Consider the following 17,406-nt stretch of genomic DNA (forward strand, 5'->3'; position numbering starts at 1 on the left):
CAGAATTGGAAGGCGTATTTCTACAGCCCATTATTCAGTGCCTTCTCGTTGGTCGGCACACGTAGCTATGTGAATGAGGGTTGCAAAATGTATTTTGCCTGGGGCAGTGAAATAGCTGAGGCCAACCTTGTCATTCTGTTTCACTCACTCTTTTCCTACCCTATCTCTATCTTGGTTTTTCCTTTTCTTTCTCTCTTTGTTGTCTTGGTTACATGGGCAGATTCCTGATATGCTGCTAGTTTTCATTTTAATGATATGTTCCTGTAAAGCACAATATTTTACTTCAATTGTGTGTGCCACTGGATAAATTCCTTTGACATATGTGACATTTGTATATCAACTAACAGATATTGCTTTATGACTGTGGGTATTTTGCAGAGTATTCACGGATTGCATACATCAAAATCTGATATACCGTCTGCCACTTTCATATAAAAATACACACACAGAGAAAAAGACTGAAATTGCAGGAAAAAGGAGGAAAGTTTCTCCAAAACCATATTGTAATTACTTGCAGCGAGTCTTCCAACAACTGAGTAGATCCTGCTATCTTGAAGATAATCTCATAGCTCCTCTCTTCATGCTATCCAATATACTACTCTAGCTCGACCGAGTAGCTGCACTGCACCAGGAGAAACAGCAGTACGTACCATGCATGATAGGGACCAGCAAGCAGGAAAAAAAAAAAAAAAAAAAAAATGACAGCTCCTGGGCTTTGTCCACTAGTAAATGGAGTTTCGTCTAATCCTACAAAGCTTATTCCAATTTACCCATAGGCATTTTTTTAAAACATAAATCAAACTTAGTGTTAATGTAATGGATTATGCTGGAGTTGCAACACCAATGCATTATTTCCCTTGCTTCCTATTCAGAAGCGCCTGATTGATGAGCCAAGTTGGGAAACAAATCTTCAAAAGGCCCATGAAATCTTGGCAGGGGCCAAGGAGCGTTCAGGTGAAAATCCCAAGTGACAAACTGGCATTGTGTAGCACCCAGAGTGGAAAACAGGATGGTGTCCTGAGTTCAGATACCGCTAGGAGCCCTGGAGGAGGGCAGGGCATGGAGGACAGTCAATGATCTCAGAAGTCATAGCAAGGATGGGGCTGAGCCTGCAGGAACTGAAGATTTCCAGGAGCCTGGATCACCTGGTCCAAAACAACCACACGTGGTCAGGGGAGCCCCGTTTTGCTTTGCATTCTGCCTCTCTGGTGGAGACTTATTCAGCCGAGGAAGATCTCGGCCCAAGACTGCAGCTCTGCTCCAACACACAGACCCAATACAGTAACTACCACAGGCACAATACTCAGCACATGAGGAAAAAGGAAAGAAAATAAAGCTTTCTCAAATTACATCAGCCAATTCAGCTCCCCTTTTCTCATTCTTTACCCTATAAGGCTGTCCCCGCTCTCTACCACACTCCATAAAGTATTAAAAGCTTTCTCTCTCATTTTCCCCTATTAAAAGGAATCAGATCTTGTATTCTGCAATGTGACCTGCAAAGGCATGTCTGAGATTTCTTCTCCTGAAGCCAAAAGAAAAACCAAAAGCTTGTGAGTGCAGGGAGGCAGCAGTCATTCTTAACTGTTTAGGTCTTTTGGATATTTACCATTCAGATCTCAGCTACCCCGTTTTTGCCCCCGAAGAGACTGACTGGAGAACGAAACAGTTTATTATGATATCACAGATGACAGGGAAGAAAAAGCTAATTAGTCAGGGGAGGAGATTATTTTTATTACAACTGCTTAAAAAACAATTTGGCTCCTTTTCCACATGCCTGAAAAGACTGTTAAAAAAAAAATAAATATTCTCTTGTCAAAATGATCAGCAGCCTTTCGTCTGTTGAACAAAGCCAGACACATTTGCCACTGGGCAAGATCCTGTTCCCCTTGCAGACCTCCCTCAACATGGGGGCAATGCCACCTGAATTTACAACCTGACTTTCTTTTTAACTGAAGAAACATGTAGAGGAACAAAACTAGAGGTTTCAGACCTTCCTTAAGCATCCATGAACAAATGACTCCCTTCCCTGTGTCTGCTCTTACACACAAGCTGTAGTAGCTTCCTTTCCCCAACTTGGAAGTTTTTATTTGAAAAAGGAATTCAGAGAGGTTCCAACACCCAACCCAACTGCCAAGGCTCTGCCCAAGCTCCCTTCCCAGCTTCCCACCCATCTCCATTGTTATGACAAAGCCACAATCTCTTTGCATATACAATATTTTGTAACACTCCTGGGCTGAACATTCAGACATTGTCAGATGAGCACACAGGGGTTGAAACAAAGACTGCGCCCAACATGAGAAGGTCACTTCTAATACTACTTCTTGCCTTGAGAAAACCACAGGTAGATGATTCTCAGATTCCACCTCAAGCCTCTCTGCTATTGCCTTACGTGGCAAACTACAGAGCTACAGACATGCAACAGGCATATTTTTAGTGAGAATGCAGAGTGAGGAACATAAATACACTCTTTATTGTATTTGGGTTTATGTGGCATCAACCATAAACATAATGCCCATTATCGTTCAAGACACAGCTTTCTTTTGATGAAAACACGCTTCCTACAGTACAAGCACCTAGGCTGACCTAAACAGAGCAACCATTAATCCCATGCTGGGCTCGTGGTGAAATCACAGTCCAGTCACGCTGATCTGAAGAAATACCTCCAGAGCATTTCCTAACAAACTTTAGCCGCAGTCAGATTTTTTCCAGCATGCATAGACACCCTGTGATCAACTACTTAATTAGAGATGGTCTAAACACAAAAAAATCTGTTGGATGCAAACTGCATCAAGTCTGCCTGTGGCTGGGCCTGTGGTTTGACTTCAGAAACATTCATTTGCTGATGAACAACAATGTGAAGAAGGACTGTACCATTTCTCATATCAGCTCTATTCCTCAAGGGTGAAATAATTTTTTTTTTTTTTGCCAACTGAAACATTTTTTATCCTCAAACTTGACGATGCACCTTAGGATAAGGACTGCACTCACACTCAATGCAACACTGCAAATCTCCAGAAGAACATGAAAATCTGAGTTAGAGGACCACATTAAGTCTTACCTTCTTTAGCTTCCCACTCTTGGTGCCCACAAAAGCTAGGGAGTGGTTCTTGTAGACGTAGGCAATCACAGATGTCATTCTGTCTCCATCCTCAGTGAAAATGGGGAGCCCTCGCACCATGGATGATACTCCCAAGGGGGCATTCATATCCAGGCCACAGAAATTGTCATCAATTGTTAACAGCTATAAACAGAAAGAAAGAGAGTGTAAAAAAAATATGAAGCCATTCATTCTTTAGCCATTTGGGAAGTAACCATGCAAGCAGGGACACCATTGTATAACATGCCTATAATTTATGCAGGCTGATAAATCAATGACAAAGTCAGGACTGGAGAAATACAGAGGTGGAAAAAATTTGTCCAAAGTTGCATGTGTTACAGACAGAAAGAGAACTGGAAACTTGCTTCTCTTGAATGACAGCCCAGCAGGATACATTATGTTAAGCCTTTTTCCTACTGCTTTACTAGTCAGCTTTACCAGTCAAGATCTAGCAGTCAAAGACAAAGTCTGCTGAAAATGTTTTAAACATACCTAGTTCTGTCCAAAAAATGCATGCACATCATTCCCATGGGATCCAAAATAAGAATCACTGAGCTAAAACTACACTGGCAAATAAAATAGACCCTGGCCTGCCCTCTAGCCCTGAGACCCAATAGTAAGGTTCACTTCTATGAAACCTAAATAACCACTCCTCTCCCACCTCCAAGCCCTGTAGCATCACTCATGCTACATCTCGGAAATTATAATCCCCCAAGGGACATCCAGGTACTGTCTGGGGGAGAGCTGGTCAGCCCAGGCCAAATCTGAAGTAGGAATCATGCTAAGGATTAAAAGCTATAGACGGTGACTGCACATGCTCCCTGTTCCTGGGGTTAGTTTAATCATGTAGTCCTGGGTCCTTCTCTCACACCATTTGGCCTGGCACTTCATCCTCATGAAATGGAGATCATCCACATTTATCCATCTGAGGCACTGTAACTCACTAAAGTTTTTTTGGAGAGGAGGGATGGTTTCACAGCTATAATGGGAGCTTTCCAGAGCTTGTTGGAGATACCCGTGAACTCCTAACCACCAAAGGTCCTGTTCATCAGTGCTGCTGCCTAAGCTCTAACACCTATTGCATTTGAACTCAACAGGCTTGTCATCAGACAGATGCTCCACTGGGATCCTTGTGCATGAATGCACTTAATGTCTACTTATCTCTGAGGGTGTTACGTTGGGCTTCAGGGACTTACAGAAGTGCAGGAGCAGAACAGTACAGACAACTCTTCTAGCTTAAGGCACCATCTGGACAGTAGGTAAGGCTAATCCACGTTGCCAATATGACAATCTCCACAGAATAAGTCAAATACAGATGAAGCTCCAAATATCACAGCACACAATTGCCAAAGCAGTTAGACTTTATTAACTTCACTGGGACCACTCACAGATTTGAAGTTAAGCATCCGCTTAAAATGTTTTGCTGGACTAAGGCCTAGAAAGGCAATAATTAATTGTACAGGAAGGTTGCCTAGTTTTCATATATCGGTAATAAAGGACCATGACAATTCTCTTTGTCTGAGCTCATATCTTCCTGGAAGCATGGCTAGAATACGTGCTGCTCTTTACTTGAGTTCACGAGCAGTAAAAGCCTGATAGTTGATTCATTTTATCCTTACCCAGCAATTACAGGGAATAATTACAGATGGTTTTACTGAATTGAAGAATAATGTGTCCTAAATGTATTTATAAACACATAAAACCTATGAGGGATTCAAACAGCCATTAGTAAGGCACAGCTAGCCTGAGCTCTGGCCTGCAAGAGTCATTAGTGTTTGTGGACAGCCCTTTCAGAGCTAAAACACCAGCTCAAACAGCAATTACAGATCAGATCAACAACCTCCATGAGCAGCAGACAGGACGTTACTAGTCTACAATGCCAACAAAAAGTCTAAGATAAATCTGCATCCCATATCCAAAGGCCAAATTCATCTGAGGTCCTGTACCACCAAGCTGATGACCACACTTCAGAGAGGCAGGACATCCCTGCTAACAGTATGACTTGGAAAAGCTGAGCGTTTCTGTGGGTAATGAGAACACACACGGCTTTCTTACACAGGTCAGGATGGAAAAAAAAAGTAGCTTGATTACTCAGGAAGTACAAAAGCGTTTGAAGCAGAGATGCTACCCAGATCTTTCTGCGAGATGTGAGACACTGACTGTCAGAGATGAACTAACAAGAAAAGCTGTGTGTGGGTCTGACAGCGTGACAAGCTTTCTGTTCACTTTTGTCACTACCCGACACATCATCTGGTGTGGGATCCATCTCACCTAGCTTTAGCCACATGAAACCTTAGCAAGTAGCCTACAGTGGTCATCCAAACTACCTCCATAATCAACAGAGGAAAGGAGGTATGCCAGACAACAAGCCATCCAACCAAACTCATAATGCACTGGATCATTTTCTGATGGAGCGAGCTGACTACAAAACATCTCCAGATGATTCACTCAGCCTAAGCATCTAACTTTAAGATGTATCACACGTTGATCAGAAGGCTGGACTCTATGATCTCTTGACTTTCCTTCCAACCTGAATCATCCTATGGATGTAGAATCTGAGGAGAATCCAAGTCGTGAAGTCAGTCCCAGTTTGACCAGAAACTCTTAAGCTCTCAAAATAACATGATTTGTGTTTCAATGCTATTATAAAAATGTGTATGTGTCTCACTCAAACCAATGGCCTAACAGGCTGAGAGAAGAATCATTTCAGATTGAAAGCAAGAAATTCCCAAGCCTTTTATAAATGGCAGAAAGAGGGGCAAGGGAAGAAAGTCCTGTTCTGTTACGGTTTTAAAGGAAAACAAGAAATGGGAAAACACTTTCTTCACCACCGAAAGGATAAAAAGCTTGATAGCGCCAGTAGACATCTTACCTAGAATGCAGTATATGAAGCTCCATCTCAAGCAACCAGGAATTACACCACCAGGCAGTGAAACAAGAACAATGAAGCAGAACCGGCACAGTCATAGGCATCCTCCTTGTTGCAGCACAGCCTCCCACACGCTCCTCTCCCTGTAGCATAGCCAAACCCAACTACACCAGCTGAAACACTTAGAGACCACCAAGGACCCATGCAATCACCTGCCCTGCCTTCCTGCATGGCCCAGGACTCCCCATCTCAGGCAGGAGCTGCCTGTGGTGTTTTACAGGTAGATACAAGCTACTTCTGTTTGCTCCCCAGGCAGTTCTGAATCTGGATGGCTGTGAGGGTATAACACTGAGCCCTCTGTAACACATTCTATCAACACTCAGGATGGCTTAACTAGAGTACATGATTACTGTCGATGTATATCAGAGCTCACATAGCCAGGGTAAACTCTCATCCTTCCACAAAACCCTAAGAGGATATAGACCCAGAAATCCCAGCACCAAGCACAATAACCTGTGGCTGATCTGCAACACATCTCCAACCTGTTGAGGCTTAATTAACCCAATTGCCACAGGTTAGTTACTCCTCCATCAGACTAAGCCCAGCTCCAGCTGAACCCAGACCTACCCTTAATGGGGTTGATATCATGGTATCCCCCCATACAGACACAAAACTAGATTTAAGACCATTTATTTCATCTTATTTCCCTAAGATTATTTACAAAAGGACACATCCTTATAAGATGGGGACAGACTTTTTGGTAGGGCCTGTAGCAATAGGACAAAGGGTAATGGTTTTAAACTAAAAGTAGGTAGATTCAGACTAGATATAAGGAAGAGATTTTTTTATGCTAAGAGTGGTGAAACATTGGAACAGTTTGCCCAGAGAGGTGGTAGATGCCCCATCCCTGGAAACATTCAAGTCCAAGCTGGATGGGGCTCTGAGCAACCTGGTCTGGTGGAAGGTGTCCCTGCTCATTGCAGGGGGGTTGGATTAGATGGTCTTTAAGGTCCCTTCTAACCCAAACCCTTCTATGACCCAAGCACCAGGGTGAGGTTGAAGAGTGAAATCGGCACTTTCCCTTGCATGACACAGTTCAGATGAGATCTAGGACCATCATAGCACACTGTAGCCTCTGAGATACACAAAGTGGTGTGTGAGGGCAGATAAGGCCATGATGTTCACTCTCATGTTGTTACATGAGTGCCGGAGAAGCAGTCGCAGAGTTGTGATTTGCAATGTGGACAGCAGTCCCCCAAGAATAGGAGCAAGGCCAGCAAGCCACACACCACATGAAAACTATTTTCATTTAACATATTTGGGTTATTTCCTCTGGGGATCATCTGCACAAAAAACGCCAGCGAGCAAAACCCTACAAATAAACATCACCCGGCTTCTGTGCAGCTGTGGCTCTCAGCTGCACACATGTCTTTGTAAAGATAGAAATACAGTCATCTTCTTCAGCAAAGAGAAACGCATAAGGAAGTTTGGATTTATGATGAAAGGGTCAGGAGTTGCAAGCATAGGTTTATTTTCAATTCCAGACACTCCTAACAGCAATATAAAGTAGCCACGTTAAACTCTCTGGAGCTTCTCTGCTTGGCAATTTCACGTTAACGACTTTCCAGAATGAAAGCAGAGGTGAGGACATGAATTCACTCTGCTTGCCACACTGCTGCTGCACCAGCTGGGATATCAGGGAGGAGCAAAGAGAAGATCTAAAGAGGCAGGAATAGGATCAGCAATTCTTGTATCCTTAGAGGTTAAAAATCTAACCCAGAAATTCACGGCACAGTCATAGGTAACTCAGAAGGGAAGGGGGGGGGCCTTGTAGTCGAGATGCGGGACTGGAGTCAATCAGTTCATCATCCCACACCAGGTTCCCACCTGCAAAAGAGACAATATTACTCACCACCCTTCTGCCCCAGGAAAGCTGGTAAACACAGGTTTACAAGGTGCTCTACATATCTGAAATATCTTCATGTGAGAATGATTGGCAGCTCCCAGGGCGTAAATGCCCCCCAGAGTCCCACCAGCTGCTTCTCCATCTTGGGGTGATGATGCGCAGGGGTGAGCCAGCTGGGAAGAGGCTGTGGTCTGCTCCTGTCATCACTCCCTGCATTAGCAACCAGAGGGTTCATCTCCAGATGTGACATTGTGGTCAAATGTCACATTCACCAGTGAAATAGGAAAGATGTACAAAAGAATGGGCCTGATTTACAGGAGGGTTCTGGCAGGCATTTGCCTTCTCCAGGATTAAACCTATCAAATAAATAATTAAGACATCCAAGCCCTCCTGGAAAGGATGTTTTTAGAAGACTGGTGCTGGCTCAGTCCCCTAGGGATTCACTGAGCCCCAAAACCCCCCAAACTCAGCAGAAGGGTTACAGCTCCGATTACAACACCTCTTTCCCTGTCCTCATCTGATTCCCCAGCAGAAGCGAGCACTTTGGTGTTGCATGGCTGACTGAAGCATCAGATATTAGGGGGCCAATGCAAACAGTGCTCATAATAAACTGCAATTGTCCCTTAAATATCTGCTTTAGCTGTTTGCCTCTGAAACAGCCCCTGATAATCAGATACAGCCTAATCTATATTTTGGGAAAAGGTTCGATAAAGGATTAGCCATCCCTCATTCCTCCTTGCTTTCACTCTGGCAAAATCTTCCTCCCAGTCAAAGCACCGGGGCCTTTTTCCAGATATCTCAGCAGGCTCCAAAGCAATTCCACAGACTCACTGGGGATAAAGGCTGTCCCAACAGCCAAGTCTCACTTTTGATTTACAGCTAATACCTAACAGCCCTGTCTTCATATGGTGGCAGGTACTTGGCTTCTCATTCTTGTTATCTCAGGCTTGGCTACACCAGACGATGAAGGGAGTGCATACATTACGGCTGGCTGTGCTGCCAGCAGGGCCAGGGAGCCAACAGCAATAAGAAATCAAGTCACATGCATTTGAGTCTTTGCAAAGAAATATCCAAGGTCTTTTCCATCACCTGACTGCAAGATCTTTCCTTCCTGACTGCAAGGACTGAGTGAGGGTGAGGATGAGGCATATATCTTACTCAGTAGGATATTTAAAAAACTAGAGAGATGGAAGCTCTAGGAAAATCCATCACCAGGAACTTCACGGTACCTGAAGAGATACAAGCTAGGGAATTTAGGGTATAGATCACCTGGTGCACGGGTGAAGCATAAATCCCCAACCAGAGGAGTTACAAATGATGGAAACCATCTCCCTGCAAACCACAGGCCTTTAAACTCCAACAGCAGCAGTGTGGTACCCAAGGCTTGTGCTTCTCCTGTTTACCTGTGCATGTCCTCTCGGTGGTATCAGCATGGGCTTCACTTCTTGGTGAACTTCTGGTTAGATGCTGGTTTGCCCTACCCCTGGCATTAGTACCTTGCTTTCCTTAAGCTGAATTGTCTCAGCCTCTGACCTGCAACATCTCTGCTTCTTGTAATTTTGCCTCTGAGTCTCTCTTTTGACTCCTCTGAGACTGGTGGATTTTGGTTCATCTGACCTCCCCATGATCTGTGCTGTGAACTTTGGCAGAACCCTCAAAGTTCAGCCTATTGCCTGTGTCTAACTATGAGGTCCTAGTGCAGGATGGAGACAGCCCCTCTGACTTTCACCTCATGCCACATCATTCACATAATTTGATGCCTGTTACTGCCCTCCCCATCACATGCATTCCTGACAGTGGGCCAGGAAAAGGCTGCGGGCTTGCCCAGTGAGCATCAATGGCTGTAGACCTTTGTCATCTGCAGTTCAAAGCCACAGGGAAATTTTGTGGACAAAAAGATGGGAACCACCAACCAAAGATAGCACAGATCACCAACCAACCCATTCTTCAGTGATTAGCCTGCAGTCTAATGACATACAAAAATATCCAGTACTGTTTCCCCAGGGTGCCCTGTGATATAATGGAAGCTGGATAAAGAGCCAGCATTTGGAAATACATTATAATTGCACACTGCTTTTCACTTGTACAACCACAGCAATGGTTACCATGCAATTACATGTCACCATATTCAAATGACAGTGTAGTTACAGTAACTTTTCCAATTACAGAGAAATTGCACCCACTATGCTAAGAGGTTTTCATTCAAACGTAATTCAGGAATGCAGGAACAGAGGGGAAAGTTACTCAAATTGACTAGAACTGGTACAGGCGCTTGGTTTTTAGGTCCGTAGCTTAAGCATCAGTTCAAGGACTGGTGTCAAGTTTCCAGAGTGCTGCAGAATCTTAATGTAGTACAGACTTTTTATGCCTGCATTTATGTTCCTGTTATGCTGTGAGTGTAAGTCTTACCAGCAGTCTATACCATGTACCTCCAAGTCATAAAATTTGCAATTTCCTGAAGAGGAGGCTGACTTTCTTACAGAGACCCACAGGTTTCTTTAGTCTTCAGGCCTTTTGCTCATCAGATCTGGGTGATTATTGGTAAGAAGTAATTGCTGCTATAAATTAGGCATCCTCTAACTCCTGACTTTCTGAATTATTAGTGTGGAAAAAGATGTGTACAATGTACATCAGTTAGTGAACCCCTCAAAGTTTTCTAGACCCCAATATTACAAAATTTAAGCAACATTGGCAGTAAGTTTGCCTTTCTTATTTCCTTCTGCAGACCCTGGAGATGCAGAGCACAGCTTTCAGGGTCTGCTGACCCTGTGTCACAGACACAGAGCTAGTGAGCAGCAACCACACATGCTTTTCAGCCCATGGCTTGCTCTCAAACTCTTGTTCCCACTTCTGCTATGCATGTTGTCTTATTGCTGGCATGAGACTGGTCAGCAGCAGCATTTCTGCTCTGGAAGAAGCACTGGGCTGTCAGAAGGAAGCAGTTCATGCCCCCATGAAGAAAAGTCCAAGACTAAATAGAGAAGTACATCATAGATATCAAGTGTGCAATACCATCCTCAGCAAAACAGCATACTTGCTTCTTGGTCATTTGCATAGAAGACACTCCTACCATTACAGGTGAAGATGCAATTAAGGCTCCATCCTGAAACACTAGCATGAATTAATGAATCTGTGTTACTGGCAGATGGTGTCCTGATACCAGCTTCACCATATCCCTCAGCTCCTATGTCAACTTCACCTCCAAGTGTCTGCCAGGAAAGAACAGTCACACAACGTCAAGATAAACAAGACAAGGTGCAGAACAGACTCAGATACCTGGCAATATTTTTTTCAGTGGGATATTTACACTCTCTGTGTTTGGATATTGTAATTTAAGTGGTATTTCAAGCACTTTGGTTAGACCCCAAGAGTCTGATACAGGCAGAGAAGAGGGCTGTATCTCCAGCAACAATGCAGCATATCAGACTGAGATAGTATAAACACTCCCATTTATGGAGGTCTTCACATCCTACAGCCCAAACACCATCTCCGTGTCAGCCAAATCTGCCTTCTGCTTCCCTCATTTCCACCCCCTCAAGAAATTTTCCAGCATTATGATTCCAAATCTCAGCTTTAGCCCACCAAACCATGCAGCTGGGGTGAAAAATCAGATCCCTCAGGTGTGTGGTCACTGAGGTTCATCCTCTCACAGGTGGCAATTTCACCTACAAACAATCAGATGGATGGGACCTGAAGAGCAGCAAGTGTGACAGTAAAAGGAAGCTTAGTTGTTCTGCAGTCCCATAAACTTCCCCTTGCTGGCTCAGAGGCTGGAGAATCGTACGGATGAGGTACTGGAGGATAAACAGAGGAATATGATCTCTATGGCTCTCAGCTCAGTGCTTTCCATGAGCTTTAAAAAAATCACTTAAAATTCTTCACACCCCCAAAAAAGGACATTATTGAGTGTGGAGACTCTGCCTTTGAAACCGCCATGGTCTATTGGGTAAATAAGCCTTTAGGGATTTTTCAAAAGTGAAGTATTGATCAAATAAGCTGCTAGAGCTCTTCTGTAAGAACATATTCCAGCAGCAAAACTGTGTTACGCACCTGAAACACAGTGGCACTAACTTCCCCTGGTGATGCTGTTGCTGAGATGGGGAGTAAGAGTTCCAGAGAGAGAAAATCTTAGGTGAAAAAGGTTTTCTCTATAGGCAGAAAGACACCTTTGAGTGAAGGGGAAGTGCTCGCCAGCTGCTGCATTTTATCCTAAAGGATGTTACATTTCCATGATGGGCCAAAGGTTGTCTATCTAACAAATTCCTGGAAACATCAACTGCAGTAATGAAAGAGGTGTAAGAACAGACTGGAGCTCTATCCTCTCTCAGCTGTGCCCCATAATCCTGAGCATCCTTGCCGTAACATGGGTTTCTCTCGGGCATGTCCATTCAATAGCGACACCAAACAAAGACACAATCCCCTCCCCAAATTACAAACTTACCCAAATTACAAATTTACCCAAATCACATTACATCTTCACCAGATAGGCACAACAGCCACACTGCAAGGCTCTTCTCAGGTCTCCATAACAATATCTTTGCTTCTTGTTGCATGCAATGTTGAAGGGAGTAGGAGCCTCCTCTTGCTGACCTGTCCTTCCTTTCATGGACAATGTGTCTGGCCCATTATCTCCCGATATTTGCTGGCATCAGAATGATTAAACCACCATTTCTGGAGCATTTCTGGCAGCTGCCAGGCACCCCTGATTCCTATTCCAGTGATGCACACCAGCACCTTGCCGGATATAGTCCAGCTGTCTCCCCTACACTGGCACTACCAGAGATTCTCCACTGAATTACAATTACTATAATTATTATTTTGTTACACAGACAAAATTATCATTTGGGCTGTAAAGTGCCACACGCACCAACAGCACTATATAAATTAAACAACAATGCTGCTTTGAATGCAAGCAACACCTTTGCCCGGAGATCCCACAGCTCCTTAAAAACATTAATTAAGCCTCACCATGGTCCTGTGAAGGTAAACTAAGTGTTGTAATGAACGACATGTATGTGCTGATGCTCTTCAGCATGGGGAAATTGAGAGAGCTTGGCTGGGTACGAGAGGCCCTCGTTTGCTCATCAAATAACGGAGAGTCATGCTGAGTTCCAGGGATGCACATCTGTATCAGGGAGAACTGAGTTGTGTCCTACCATCTCATAGAAAATGAATTTAAAGAAGCCCGTTTATCAGTTTAAACAACTAACTAAAGCACTCGAGCCCTGCAAAGAAAAATCTCCCACTTGCTGCCTCTGTCTCTGCAGATCTTGGTACTTGAGGAACTCAGAGCACTTGTGTCAGCCGAGTATAAATTCACTCAAGCCATTAAGTAAAAACTCCTCCTGCATCTGAAAGTGGGACTGTGCAAGCAGAAAGCTCCAGCTGGCCCTAGGAAGCAGGGACACCATTACAGTCACAGCCCTTTCTTTCTTGGCGCAGGATCCCAACCAATAGCCCCAACCCATTGACAAGTGTCGGATCATTCTCTCATTAACAGAAGTACATTTTTATTATTCCCTTCTGCATGGTCCCTCACTCTGCCTCTCCCACTCTCTGTGTGTCTAAACATGCGCCTGGCTAATATCACTTGTTTACAGGATAAATCAGCTGAACAAATCTTATTATATTTTGGAACACTGACAACAATAGGGTAATGACATTGAAACAGGGAAAATGCAATGTTGTTCCTACTGATCTAATGTCACCCACATGCTCTATCAGCTATGCCAGCTCCAATACTGCATGGAGGAAACACGGTTCTCTGTCTTTCTGCGGTGCTACCATTTCATTGCATGCCTATCTGGGCGTTTTGGCTTTCCCGTGTTTCAAGTACTTCTTTAAATATTTTAAATATTATTAGAATCTGCATCATAAAGCAGAAGACATTGGGGCTGCAATGTCTACTATCTCCTAAATTTAAGTGACTGAGTGCTGGTGGCACAGGGAAGATGTTAAGTCCTATATATTGTGTAGTTATCTGCAGGAGAAAGATGTAACAAAACTCTGTATTTCAGCAAGACACATTCATCCACTTTCTGACATTTATCTGTGCAACAAAACAGAGCTGAAGAGAAGGATGGTTCAGAGGTAGGTGTGTGCAGGATACCTAGGTCTCCAGCTCCATCCTGAACTTGGGCCACGCTGGCTCTGCAAACACCACATTTTGACCCAAAGCTGTTGTCATGTAACCCAAAGACTGGGCCAGTGTTAACAAAATACCTCTCAAGCAAACTTACAGCAAAACCATCTCTCACACTAGCACATTCATGCAGAATGCCAGGCTGGGAGTGTCTGGGGCAGAAATACAGTCAGATGAGATTTGGACATCTATAGATACAACAGCTTTTCTTGTCTCCATCTTCACAGCAGCTAGTCTTCAAGATGGACACTTCCAACATCTGTATTATCCTACCTGGCATAATGGGCACCCATGTTTCCATGCAATTTGGATAAATAAGTAAACATGCTTACTTCAGGGGAAAATAAAAAAAATCTTATGTATGTGCAGGAATATAAAACAAATAGACATGCGCATCAGATCTTTCCCAGAGGCTACACATTTTCGCTTATTCTCCAAGTACTAAGACAGACCCTGCACTGTTTTTCACCCTGAGATCTACACTTGCATCAGGCAAGCGAGAAAGGGTCTGTGCAGGATTTGGCTCAGAAAGCAATGATGAATCCAGCATACCCTCGACCCTCTCCTCAACAAAACAGTTATTGTACAAAGTCCCGCACTCGGCTGCCCCCAGTCCGGAGGTGCTTTAAATAGCATCAAGCTCACGAAGGGAGCTGGAGTCACTTTGCTTCTGGCTGTTCTAGGATGGCTGAGCTTTGCTTGCTGCCTTTTTTTAAAAAACAAAACAAAACAAAACAAAACAAAACAAAATAAAACACTGTTGCACAAGCATTCCCATTGGCCTGCAAGGCAATGTCCTGATGAGGCAATATGAGGTCAGGTTTGCGAAGTAGCTGATCTCCCAGGATGGAAGAGAATGCGAGGAGATCATATGCAGCCCTCCAAAAATGCAAAGCTGAGCCACAGCCGACCACAGAGCTTAACCACAGAAGAAAACAGCCTGTGTCTTTGGCAGGGGAAAGCAGCAAAGATCAGTTCCCAGAAACGAATCTAATTGCCCATGTGGCAAAAAGCGCAGGCAAATAGCACAAGCAAGTGATGGAGATGCTGGCACCTTGCTCACCTGCAGAAGCAGCTATTGGGGGAACAGCAGGACCTGGGGCTGATGCTGAGAGATGCTCAGACAGAGCCAGCATGGCCCAGAGATGGGACTGATGGTGGAGGAGGGACCTGCGCCTGAAATATCTCAGACACAACAGCCACTCAGCAGCCTTGGGCCCTGCTCCGTCCTCAATGAACATTTTGTGTGAGCAGGATCAAGCAGATGCGAGGAGCCGGCAGAGAACAGCACTGTGCACGGGTTTGGCACCCGGCCACTTAAAGGCAAAGGGTTTCCTCTTGCTTTATGCTTAGGAAGTAAATAGTTTTGAGAAGGAGGTTGTTTCCAGAGCATGCGGGGTTTTTTTGTTTGTCTTTTTTTTTCTCCCCAGAACAAACAATAAGGATTTTGGAAGGAGAGGCTGCAGAGTTGGGGTGTGATAAGAAGATAATTAATTACCACCAGCATGATTTCTGCATGCACACTCATCTGGAAGTATCCTTTCAAGGACAGGTGTTTAATACAGAGGAATATACTTAATACCTCAAACGCAATCAACCTCTCTGTGCAATTAGGCCTTGGTTTACAACCCTTAAGTGCAAGCTTCAGTTGTTCTACGTGCTTAAGAGTTTTTGTTTTTCTCTCCCCCAGGGTCTTCAAAGCCACTTTTTTTTTCTGCCTGGAGTGCAGAGCACTTTACAGAGTCAGGGAAACGTCCTTATCCCTCCCGGCTGAAAGCAGAGCGGTGGCACATGGGAGGAAGGAACACCACGGAGGAAAAAGTGAAGATGTTCATCATGGTGCCTGAGAAGTCCCTGCAAATGAGCTCTTGCCAGGTCAGCAAATGCATGCCCACCTGAATAAGCAGTAGGCTTCTGAGGATGTCCAGAGGACTGGGATGTTGCCAGCAACCATACCCAGGCTGAACTAAGAGCTCATGCAGATGCTGGAAAAGTCCCATAGTTCTCACCTACCACTGATCAGCCATAGACACATATGTCAATGGAGAAGCCAGGAGGGTCTCATCCAGCAACTCTACTAGACCTCAACTGTCATGTCCCTAGCATGAACACTAGGAATGCTAATCAATGAATTAGTGCTAATTAGTTAATATGCCTGCTGGTCATCTCACAGAGGAAGAGGTGGGGAGACTTTCCTAATTCCTGTTACAGAGTAGCCAGGACCTTGCTCAGGGTGGTGGAGATTTGAACTCAGCTGCTCTCCATTAGCCTGAGGAGCACCACCCCAGATATCTCTGGTCACTTCCACCACTGACAATAATCATGAGAAATACCAACCACATTTCTGGAGAGAGCTCCCTGCTCTGCTTTCACCTGAGCTGCCTCATGTAGCAAGATAATATGACATTTCTCTCTGACAAAGTGTCTTTCATCCCAGAGCACAGCCAATTTGCAGGGGAGATGATGGTCAGGCCTGCTGGAGATGGAGAAATGAGGATTGGGAAGATGCATGGGGGAGATCTGATAATCACAGAGCTCAGCAGCAGAAACTCTAAACCAGCTCTCTATACCTTGTCCATATTGCCTCCCCAGTTAAGTCCTCCATCCACTCCAGCTCACAGCATCAGCAAGAGGATGCTTGTCGCCTCTTATCAAAGTTGCTGGGCTCAGCAAGTCCCTCCAACAACATGCTCCGCACACATGCACACACACTCCCATCCAACACAAACTGATGTGACCAATTATACAAATACAAATCTGGCAGCAATAAGCCTGTTTGCTCCATCTCTGAGTCTCCAGTGAGCATTCCCAGAGAGGCATTACCATATTTCTGAGGCTACTGCCTTTGCACAGACTGCACTGTTTCTCTTTTTTTCTTTTTTTTTTTTTTTTTTGTTTTATTCTTGCTCTTGTTTGCATCTTCAGAGGAAGAAGAAGAAAGCACTGTTAAACGTTGACCAAGAACTGACCTCAACTGACCATGAGCCCTTTGGATCAGAAACATGAGCCTGTATAATTTGGAGTAAAGACATGTACGCAAAACTCTCGTGCATGGCCTATCCAGTAGAGATGAACAAAAAGACCTATTGTGCAAGCACGAGTGGCATTGACACCCGCAGAGATTTACTTAGGATAGCCCGACTGTCAAGCAGTGACACTATGAGCTCTAATGAAACCGATAGCTCATTCCTGTGACTGAGTCATTCCCCTGGGAAAGCAGCAGGCTCACGTACCGGCCAACCCAGCCAGGAGAAATGTGTGTGCAAAATGTCAAAGCAGTATCGCATGGACCTCCTTCCATGCATTCCTCTTCCCAAGGGCAATGCAAAAGTTAACACTCCCGTTCACCCTAACTTTTCCCTTTTAAGGGAAAATGATGGGGGAAATAACAG

The 17,406-nt window shown here is 44.4% G+C and overlaps 1 protein-coding gene across 1 annotated transcript in view; it reads right to left on the reverse strand.

The window, feature by feature from the left end:
• Positions 1–17,406, reverse strand: part of PLXNA4 (plexin A4) — a 458,133-nt gene that overhangs the window by 406,315 nt on the left and 34,412 nt on the right. Inside the window, exon 3 of the mRNA XM_042792117.1 lies at positions 3,059–3,241. Coding sequence (XP_042648051.1) covers positions 3,059–3,241 — 183 coding nt within the window. The remainder of the gene's footprint in view (positions 1–3,058; positions 3,242–17,406) is intronic.

This window comes from Tyto alba, unplaced genomic scaffold (assembly GCF_018691265.1).
Source record: "Tyto alba isolate M040663 unplaced genomic scaffold, T.alba_DEE_v4.0 Super-Scaffold_2, whole genome shotgun sequence".
Lineage (NCBI taxonomy): Eukaryota > Metazoa > Chordata > Aves > Strigiformes > Tytonidae > Tyto > Tyto alba.